Source organism: Tubulanus polymorphus, chromosome 2 (assembly GCF_964204645.1).
Source record: "Tubulanus polymorphus chromosome 2, tnTubPoly1.2, whole genome shotgun sequence".
Lineage (NCBI taxonomy): Eukaryota > Metazoa > Nemertea > Palaeonemertea > Tubulaniformes > Tubulanidae > Tubulanus > Tubulanus polymorphus.
In genome coordinates this window covers 6,713,222-6,724,368 of record NC_134026.1, presented here as the reverse complement: position 1 = coordinate 6,724,368, position 11,147 = coordinate 6,713,222, and the positions used below count along the sequence as shown (strand labels likewise).

The 11,147-nt window shown below is 38.4% G+C and overlaps 1 protein-coding gene across 3 annotated transcripts in view; it reads left to right on the top strand.

The window, feature by feature from the left end:
- Positions 1-1,101: 1,101 nt before the first annotated feature.
- The window catches only part of LOC141898452 (helicase domino-like), a 42,789-nt gene continuing 32,743 nt past the window's right edge, over positions 1,102-11,147 (top strand). For 2 of the 3 annotated variants that reach the window (XM_074784339.1, XM_074784337.1), the window contains exons 1-10: positions 1,102-1,284; positions 1,862-2,130; positions 2,473-3,197; positions 3,517-3,616; positions 5,363-5,519; positions 7,873-8,245; positions 9,171-9,311; positions 9,758-9,956; positions 10,378-10,625; positions 10,882-11,017. In XM_074784339.1, coding sequence (XP_074640440.1) covers positions 1,884-2,130; positions 2,473-3,197; positions 3,517-3,616; positions 5,363-5,519; positions 7,873-8,245; positions 9,171-9,311; positions 9,758-9,956; positions 10,378-10,625; positions 10,882-11,017 — 2,326 coding nt within the window. In that variant the 5' untranslated portion in view covers positions 1,102-1,284; positions 1,862-1,883. The remainder of the gene's footprint in view (positions 1,285-1,861; positions 2,131-2,472; positions 3,198-3,516; positions 3,617-5,362; positions 5,520-7,872; positions 8,246-9,170; positions 9,312-9,757; positions 9,957-10,377; positions 10,626-10,881; positions 11,018-11,147) is intronic. The other variant, XM_074784338.1, reaches the window with a different exon arrangement.

Sequence of the window (11,147 nt, the reverse complement as noted above, 5' to 3'; positions counted from 1 at the left end):
TTTTTTTAACAGTATCTAATGTATTCGAAGTATGATGTTATCATATAGGTATTTTCTATTTTTTTTTTTCGTATAAGCATACAATGTATAAAGTGCTTTTAATTGAACAAATAATCAATAAAGCCTTCGAACTGAAGGTTTTGATGACATGTGGTGACTTTAGGAAGGTGGTTTCCACAGTGTTGTGTGTTGAAATTTTCGACTCCAGGGACCAGTTTCACATTTAACTAAAATTTTTGATTTGATTGCTGAATTGGTTTCTTCGTTTTCTTGAAATTGCATCCTCTTTAACAGTTAAAATGATTATGTAATGAATTGGTTGAACTTAAACTCAGAACTATGTGCAAGGCTTTGTGGTTTATTTCCTGAATGTATTATAGGCAGGTTTCGATTGAGCATATTACAGTTTCAGGAATAACAATTCCGGATTAACAAACTCTACCGCTTCCACCACTTCTTAGACTGGATATTCCAGAGCGTATTCTGGTGGAAACGCACTTAGGCTGGAATCAGTACTACTGAGACCAATCGAAACCTGCCTTGTATTCTTCTAAGTTGAATCTAGTCATGTATCTGATATCATGACGGCAAACTCTCAAATTGTTAATATGAGGTTCCTTGAATGAAAATATTAATTCATAGTTTTTGATTTTTTATGATAACAACTCATGGTTAAACCATAATTGTTTTCAAAATTTAAGCGATTTAATAATCTGAAGCTCGCTGATGTAATAATCAATTATTTTTGAATTAGATAGAGACTGTTGTATGGAACTGCTATTTGTTATATACAGTATTTGTTTTATTTGTAACATATCTGTAGAAATAAAGAATTTGCTCGTAATAAACAATAGTAAATTCTACTTTAATCTGATCAATTTATTTGCGGTGTCCAGAAATTGAATAGAGTACGCGCTCAGTTGACCTGAACCCGGCACGCGGCCGCAAGGAACACAGTCGAGAGGCGCGATTCGACCCTGATACGTGTAGATATACCCCAACCGATCCGAACCAACCCTAACTCGTATGGAGCCCGTCTCATGGCGCCACCTGTATATCTACTCAACGCGCATGCGTCAGTTCATCAGAGTTACCGGCCATTTTCAGCGCGCAAGAGTTTAGCGAATTTGGTCGTTATTTGGTGTCGAATTAATCGTATAAAATTTACTCGCAGTTCGGTGCAACCGGTCGAAATGTCTTCATAAAAATCTGATCTCGATGGATTGAGGTTTTATAACCGCGGATGGATAGTTTTTCATCGTGAATTCTGTCACTCTTTGTCTGGTTAGTTTGGCCTTCATTATAATATCCAAAATGGCGCAGCTGATTATTTGCCCGTATTAAACGCCTTAAATTTTTCCTGAAAGTCCCCGTAAATAAATCACGAATCACCGATAACATTTCAATCTAAAATTCTCCCGAAGTGATCAGTGAATCTTCATTGATAGCATGTTGAAAATCGTTGTTTCTGCTTTCAATTTCGACTTTTTTTATATGTGTATACTCAACTCAACTGTTTCACGAATTGAATTGTGGTCAAGCGTCAATCATGGAATTTCAATGATTTAATTTGATCAAATGCCATGGGGATGACCATGAATGAAATGGTTAATGGAGCTTGTGTAGAAACTGTTGCTGTAAATCAACAGAAAATCCCACAGATTTTTAATTTAAAGACAAAACAGTTAAATGTTTCCTAAAATTCCTAGTTAATGATTTATTTTCAATATTACAATCGTGTCTTATAAGTAATAGTCACCTTCAGGAATACCGGTTATAAGGTATCAACAAAATTTACAATTGATTAGCTAATGGCAGTTTGCCATTCATCTTAGTAAATCATTTTCACTGATCTTTTTAGGTCCTTACTTTAGGGACTTGGGATGCAGAGAGATTTGTCCGATGGCTTGAAGAAACAGAGGGTTAGAGTTGGAGAATTACCCCAAAACCAGCAGGGGCAACCTTCTCCACTTGCCCTCCAGCAACAGCAGCAGAGCCCTAGCCTTCAGGTCCAGCAGCCAGGCTCCAGCCTCCAACAGCCGGGTCTCAGCCTCCAGCATTATTTTATATCTGGATCGTTACAGAATATATCTCTGCAGCCTGCAACAACAGCTGCCACCAGTATCATAGGTGAATATATTCAATGTATAGGAAGGGGTTTGAGAACCAAGGCTGTCCCACAGGACTTCGACAGGAGAGTAATAACCAATGCTGTCCTACAGTATTTGGTGAATCTATTCCTTGCTCCTTTATGGTGAATTAAAGAATTAAACCCTATGCCAGAGCCCCTGGGGCACCCTATGTTCTTGAATCCTTGCCTCAGGCCCTATGGGCTCTAGCAGAGGTTTTAAGAAACAAGGCTGCTCTACACGTATATATATATATATATTTTGCGTTATGTCGGAGTTTCTATCGGCTTGTAGCTTATTGTGAATTTGATTTGTAACTTAATCAATTTTGGATGTGTTGTAGGAGCCCTTGCTGCGGTACCATCAACTAGTATTGCTGTGACTAATGTATCAGCGGCCGCAGCAGCGTCTAGTAAAACAACTAGTATCAGTGCTACTGGTGGAACTATACATCACCACGGTCTAAATACACAACAGCAACAACACAGTCCTCAAACTCATCAACAGCTCATCAGTTCGCAAACTCACCAACAAATCATGAGTTCGCAAACTCACCAACAACTCGTGAGTTCGCAAAACAGTCCACAACTGTTGAGTTCGCAAACTCACCAGCAACTAATGAGTTCTCCAATCATTCAACTCGATACAGCTTCAAATCAATCGCAACAAACTGTCAAGCCGCCTGTGCGGATAAATATCAGTTCGACGGGGGCCGGTTCGGTCCTGACACCTGGTGTTAGAACAATGAATCTGAGTCCGCGATCAAGTCCGGTCGTTCCGAGGAAGAAAATCAAACTGGAAATCAAGCCGCCGGCGAGCGAGGAAATCGGGAATTATCGCAAAAAGATCACTGATTTAAACGAGCTCGATCTGAACGTGCTCAGAGAGAAATACGTGGAACATTTAACCGAATTGTTCTTCCTCCAACACGGTGGTAATTTCATGGACTATATTCAGTGGAAGAAACGCCCGACGGCACAGTTGCAGGCTTTCTTGAAATCCGGTTCGTTGGACAGTGAAGAGGAAAGCGTAGAAGAGGAAACGAAGGAGACTCGTATTAATGATGAGGTAAGTAATATCTTCGGGAGTTACGTGAAATTACCTTTTGAAGAATTTTTACTAAAAATGATTAAAATTGTGAACTGTAAGTGGTGAGAATGTACATTGGTAACTTAAGTCCAAAATCCTAAATCATTAAACTGGTTTTAACTCGATAGATCGACCATAGAAGGCAGATAGTCTTTGACTGGTTTAAGTCTGAGCCATGACTGTGCCAACTGGTCCCTCTGCTTAAAGAAGATAGTCTGAGTCTATAAAAACTGAGGCGCGGTATTGTGTCATTGCGAGTCAGTAGTATTGAATCGGGAGTACACACATTGTCTTGTAGGTAAAGGTGATCACATCTAGCGGAAGTTCTACTCCTATTGGAACGCCAGTGGCGATATCGACTACTCTGCCACCAGCTGTGTCTGCTATCTCTCAACAAGGTAATAATGTCACTACTGAGTATCACAATGGCTGATCATTGTTTTAAGTGTCATTTGTCTCCAGTGATTTGTCATATTCAGCACGGATTGATTTCTGTGTAATCTGCGCGGAGTTTGTTCCGAGAGTTGTGAATAATTCTTCTTCGAAGTTTCTCCGATTGCGCTAAAATGTGTAGCTGTGTTTTGTGGACCCTATTCAACAGATAGAGTTCCTGTGGAACGTAAAATCTATTAGACAATTGAATCAGGCAATTTTGAATGTGAGCATTTTTCTATAAACCCTGTAATTGAAACTAGAAGTTTAAAGGTAGAACTCGTGGGTCTAGTGTGTTATATAGAGATAATTTGGGTTGTATTTGTAGTTAGTTTCTAATGTGTTGATCATCATTCATTGAGCTCATAGATCTAACAGTATAAAAGCCCGCCATACACTCAGACATGGAGAACAGATAATAACATTAAAACCCCGATTAATACAAATCTAAAAAATGAAATTTATTAGTCGAGGATTAAAATCGAATGTCGTTTCGTAGTCTGACGATGGTCTCTTTAGACGGTCGATACGTCATGTCATTTGGTTTCGATCGCTGATTAACAAAAAAAATTTTGTTGAAACTGAATTGATCCTATCGAGTTGTCATAGTTAGATCAATGATTAATTCTTCAGACCCGTAGAGTATGAAATCAACTTCTTGTGGATTTCAGTGACAGAACCAAAGAAACAAGGAGGACGTCATGGAATGGTATTTGGCCCACATCAGCCCACCCAGCCTCTACTTCCTCAGTTAACTGGTAAGCTAACCTTGTATCTCATTATTACTGTTAGCTCTGAGTACTCTTGTACACTGAGCCCACTCAGCTCTTGAGTACTCTGAATACTGAGCTCACTCCGCTCTGAGTACTCTGAATTTACTGAGCTCGCTCGGGTCTGAGTACTCCGCTAAGCTCGCATGCTCAGAGTTAACAGTATCGTGGTACTCGGTTCAGCTTTATTCATTTACTCATTCATATCTGGTGTGCCAATGTCGGCCAAACTTTTTCGTAAAAACCGTTGCTTCTTCAGAAAACAAAATAGTTTCATAATTTCGTGGAACTTAATACGCTTTTTGTGTTTCGTGCCGCTTTCAATGTGACTTAAAGCCTGAAAAGAAAGATATTTTAATTGTCCGGATCTGCATGCTCTCGATTAATAAGTCGTTCCTAAAATTGACAGTCTTTGTGAGATGCAGTGTGGATGTCGTATTCACTAGAAACTGCTGAGATTGAGTTCCATATCAAAAAATTAAAAAATGTTGTTAATTACTCATACTGGTGTGAGGCCCAAATACTCATGACATGAATCCGATGTCAGTTCGAGGTTACGGGGGTTTTGATAATCCGAGGTTCTGTAGTTTTCAACATGCGCTCATTTTATTTTATTTTTAAATTTTTTCGTTGCTGTAATGTTACTTTATTTTTGCGTAGTGTTTGTCGTTTGACGCCGTATGTAGGATTGTTTTCAGCTCTAGTCCGCCGAGCTGTAGCCGTTTCGTAGATTTCGTATTTCACTGTCTTGGCGCTTCTTTCATAGTTTTCGATTTTGAGTCGTTTGTGTATATAGATGTAATTTTTAGAATAATTGAATGTTAGCGGTTATTGGTAGTATGTTACATGTTTGTGGTCGTCTGGTAGAGAGATTGTCGAATTAGACGCACTCTTCGATCGATAACGGATTGTTACATGTGTTGTATTTCGTATTTATTGCAGCTACCGTGCAGGTGTCGGCAGTATCGCAGATGTCGACTCAAAATTCGCCGTCGAATTCGATTCACGACAAAACGGCGCTCGTCAAAACGCTGACGGCGCCATTGCCTCAAACGCCGACGGCTTCCAGCAATCAGAAAATCATCTCTTCATCTTCGAGGTTCGTTTTTGATTTGAATCTTACAGCTCCCCGAAAGTTCCCATTGCAGTTCTATTGTTCATGAATTTGATGGCCGAGGGTACGAATATTGAACAATGAACTTATTTTAACCCTTTCAGTGCGTCTACACCGCATGGCGGTGTACAAATCAGGGATGGATTTTGCTAGTACACCGCACTGCAGTGTATTGATTTAATTAGTAATTACTAATTATCTCTTTTGAAAGATGGCAGCACCTGTCAAAGATAGTGAAATATTAGTAACTTCCGATATACCGCACCTGGGTGTAGACGCACTATAGTGCTATCTATTCCGGTTATTCAACACACTAGGGTGGAATTTTTCAGAATTTTCAAATTATCTTCAGCACTATAGGGTATTAATTAGCCAGCACTGAAAGGGTTAACCCTGAAACTGAGAACTCTCTGGAACTGAGTCCTTCATTAAAGTCAACTCGGATTCTAAGTTTTCAAACCGTTATTTTGTCTTATTGAAGTATTAACTCGTAACCCTGAATTGATATTGAGTTAACTAAATTGAAATTGAATTAACTCTTTAACCTGGGGTTAACTCTATTTCCAATTGAGTTAAGCCCTGGGACCAGTTTTATAGACTGGTATTAGCTTAAACCTGTGTTAACTCTATTGATTTTCCAATTGAGTTAACCCCTGCGGCCAGATTTATACACTTGTATTAACTCAATAACCTGGGGGCTCTAACACAATTAATGTCCAATTGACTCAAAGACTGGTATTAACTTTAACCAGGAGGTAAACTCAATTCCTTTTCAATTGAGTTACCCCTGGACTCAGTTTTATAGACTGGTATTAACTCAATAACTTGGGGGTTAAATCAATTAATTTCCTATTGAGTTAACCCCCAGGGACCAGTTTTGTTGTGTGGTTATAACTTTAACCTAGTGGTTAACTCTATTCATCTCCAATTGAGTGGTTAACTCTATTGATTTTCCAATTGAGTTAACCCCTGCAGCCAGATTTATACACTTGTATTAACTCAATAACCTGGGGGCTCTAATTCAATGTCCAATTGACTCAGACTGGTATTAACTTTAACCTGGAGGTAAACTCAATTTCTTTTCAATTGAGTTTACCCCTGGACTCAGTTTTATAGACTCGTATTAACTCAATAACCTGGGGGTTAAATCAATTAATTTCCTATTGAGTTAACCCCTGGGACCAGTTTTGTTATCTGGTTATAACTTTAACCTAGTGGTTAACTCTATTCATCTCCAATTGAGTTAACCCCTGGACTCAGTTTTATAAACTGGTAATAGTTTTAACCCGATGGTTAACTCTATTGATTTTCCATTGAGTTAACCCCTGGGTTCAGTTTTATACACTCGTATTAACTCAAAAACCTGGGGTTAACTCAATTCATATCCAATTAAGTTAACCCCTGGACTCAGTTTTATAGACTGGAATTAACATAACTTGGGAATTAACTCAATTCATTTCCTATTGAATTAACCCCTGGGACCAGTTTCGTTGTCTGGTTATAACTTTAACCTAGTGGTTAACTCTATTCATCTCCAATTGAGTTAACCCCTGGACTCAGTTTTATAAACTGGTAATAGCTTTAACCCGATGGTTAACTCTATTAATTTTCAATTGAGTTAACCCCTGGGTTGTTTTATACACTTGTATTAACTCAATAACCTGGGGGTTAACTCAATTTGCAATTGAGTTAACCCTGGACTCGATTTTGTAGACTGGTATTAACTTAACTTGTGGGTTAACTCGACTCATTTCCTATTGAGTTCACCCCTGGGACCAGTTTTCTTGTCTGGTTATAACTTTAACCTAGAGGTTAACTTGATTCATTTCCCTGGGACCAGTTCAATAGACTGGTATTAACTTAGTCAGGGTTAAATCTTATTCATTCTATTGTGTTAACCCCTGGGCTCGGTTTAGTACACTGGTATTAACTTTAACCTGGAGGTTAACACTTTTCATTTCCAATCCAGTCAACCCCTTAAACCAGTTTTATGCACTGGTATTAACTTAAACTAGTGATTAACTCAATTCATTTCCAGTTGCGTTAACCCCTGGGCTCAGTTTTATACACTGGTAACTATAACCTGGGGTTAACCTCAATTCACTTGCAATTGAGTTAACCCCTGGACTCGGTTTTATACACTGTTATTAACTTGACCCTCGAGGGGGGTTTAAGCCCTGGGATTAGTTTTATATATAGACTGGTATTAACTTTAACCTGGGGGTTAGTTAACCTCCTGGTTAAAGTTAATGCCAGTATGTAGAACCTGCCCCTGGTTTAAATTTGAAGCGAGACCAATTACTAAATGTTAAATGGAAGTTATTGTTGTTGAATTCAGTAGCGTGTTGGTGACACCTGGTGTTAGTTGCGTAAATAAAACATCTCCGCCTAAAGGTCACTCTGCGTCTGGGGCAGCGGCGGCGGCGGCGTCATCTCAGAGACAACACACAAGACAACATTCCATATCGGCTGTGTACGATACTGCTATAGGATCTCAGGAAGCGATCGTTGAACGCGCGAAACAAGAAGCGCAAGTGATTCAACGTGTGTCTGAATTGCGCAAAGACGGACTGTGGTCGACGCGGCGCTTGCCGAAAGTTCAGGAGGCTCCGCGTAATAAAGCTCATTGGGATTATTTACTAGAGGAAATGCACTGGCTCGCTGCTGACTTCGCTCAGGAACGAAAATGGAAGAAAGCCGGGTGTCGGAAGGTTAGTTTCTATCTTGCCTAGGATGTAGATTTCTCTTTAGAATCTGGATAACGTCTTGTATTGGAAGTATCATGAACTTCTATATATTCTGAAGTTGACGTATTTTTAGACTTTTTAATACGTATATCTGGTGGTCTCGTCTTAAGTTCTCATTGCACAAATCTTGCTTGACAAATATCGAAAAACTGATGATATTTAGTCGAAACATTGTGCGGATATTAAATTAAGTTTGTCGCCTTTCCAGTATTCAATTATTACTGATAAAGTGAAACAAAAGTAGACATTCTTATCTTACTAACTGTGCTGCTAAGTTTTTCTTGTCTGAATCATGCACAAATCTTGCTTGACAAATATCTGAAAACTGATGATATTTAGTCTAAACATTGTGCAGATATGAAATTAAGTTTGTCGCCTTTCCAGTATTCAATTATTACTGACAAAGTGAAACAAAAGTAGACATTCTTATCTCTTACTAACTGAGCTGCTTAGTTGCTCTTGTCTTGAGAAAATCATGCACAAATCTTGCTTGACAAATATCTGAAAACTGATATTTAGTCTAAACATTGTGCAGATATTAAATTAAGTTTGTCGCCTTTCCAGTATTCAATTATTACTGACAAAGTGAAACAAAAGTAGACAAGTATGAAGTATCACTTAAAAGTATGATTCATTTTTTGTCTTTCGAGTATTTCTCCTAAGTTATGCACAAATCTTGCTATGACAGCATCTATTTGAAATTGATGTTCAGTCATTTTTTAAACATTGTGCAAATATCAAATTAAATTTGTCGCCTTTCCAGTATTTATGTATTACTGATAAAGTGAAACAAAAGTAGACAGTCTTATCTTGATTAGGTGGTTGTTTTTATCTAAAGGATTTTGGTGAGTTAATTCTATGAAAGTTCTGTGTTGTTGAATAATTACAGATTGCTCGAATGGTAAATCGTTATCACCAAGAACGACAACAAAAAGAGCTAAAAGCTGAAAAAGAAGAAATGCAAAAAATCAAACGCATCGCCAGCAACATGGCCAAAATGGTGAAAGAGTTCTGGACAAATATCGAAAAGGTGATTTTTACAAATCACTATTAGGGCTCGGCAATTCGGTGATGTGATAGGGGGATTATTGTAATTTGATGATGTAATAAGGGGCAACCATCTTCCCTAGAAGGGAAGGGTCTATTGGGAGTATTGAGGAGTGACATTCTATTGTAGAGATTGAGAAGCTTCATATTCTCTTGTAGAGAGAATCCCGCAATTATAACGAAAAAGTCCGTTAATGTAACTTTGAGATAGAAGTTTATTCAATGTTTCGACTATATCCTAATGGTCATCTTCAGGAATAATAAAGATTCCTGAAGATGACTATTAGGATATAGTTGAATAAACTACTATCTCAGTTACATTTTCGGACTTTTTCGTTATATTTTTCGTTGTTGGATTCTCTCGCAATCGCGTCAACACGGGTATAGTGTTCTATCAATCGTGTTCATGTTCTCTTACGATATTCGTAGGTCGTGGAATATAAACAGAAAAGTCGATTGGACGAGAGACGCAAGAAAGCGATGGACATGCATCTGAATTTCATCGTCGATCAAACGGAGAAGTATTCGTCGTGGTTGACGGAAGGGTTGAAAGTGAATACGTCGTCTCGTACCTCATCAGTCACCGGTGCTAGTAATGTATCCAGTCCCAGTCATTCCTCTGTGAAAGGTACGTGTTCGGTTCTTCATCCCTGTTTAGATACAATGCCTTCGAAGTTTAACTCGAGTCCGGACTTCTCGCAACCGGGTTGAGTTTCGCAAATAAGTTATTTCAGCTTGAAATGGTTATTCTTGAATCGTTTCCCTTATTGACAAAAAAGATATTAAACTTTTTTTTGTGAAACCAGATCTTCCCAGTTTAGATTCAATGTTTGGCTCCTAGTTTAAATCTTATCAAACTTAACCAACAACTGAAAACTGTTATGTTTGAATTGTTGTCCTCATTAAAAAAAAAATGAAATAGGCAAAGGCAACTTAACCAAAAATTTGAGATAACTTTTTTGTGAAACCAGTCCCGAGATTTTTCTTATTTAAATGATACCAAACTACGATCTAAGTAATTTCTCTATTTGCTATTATTATTATTACAGCAGATGATGACGACGAATTTGATCCAGAAGGGAATGATGAAGACGATGAGGAAACAATCGCGTTAGAGGAAAGCGAGGTCGCTCTGAACGCGGACGAGCAGCAGAGAGAACTGGATGCGTTGCAGAAAGACAGCGAAATGCCGATCGAAGATCTGTTGAATTCATTGCCGCAAGAAATAATAGACAAACCGGCTAGTATTAAGCAGGATGATAGCGATGATGACAGTGACACTGTACAACATGAACAGGTAAAATGCCAGGAACTATTCATGGTCCGGTTTTATAGACAGGTATTACCTTTAACCGAGGGGCTAACTCAATTCAAAACCAGCTGAAAATAAGCTGACTTTGGAATTGATGAATTGATTGACTTGAAAACCGCTGATTTTGTTTCAATCTGACTGCTGCAAACCTTTACTTGAACTGACTTCAAGAAGAGTCCGTTGTACTCTTGTTTCCCGATAAGAATGCTATAATTGTTACGATGACATTTCGTTATTGTAGGAGATGAAATCCGATAACGATTTCTCAGCTGATGAAGGATCTACTGACGATGAAGCCACTTTAGAACAAGAGGAGAAAATTGAACCCGTTAAAGAATCAGATCATAAACAAGAGTTAGCTGATCTTGAAGCAGAAAGTGAGTTCAGGCGAAACAACGCATTACTCCTAGAATCTGACTCGAAAGATTCTTATCAACTTTAAACCTAATGTCTTCAACTTGATATCAATTGCTTTCGTTAATATCAATGAATTAAAAATGTGGTTTT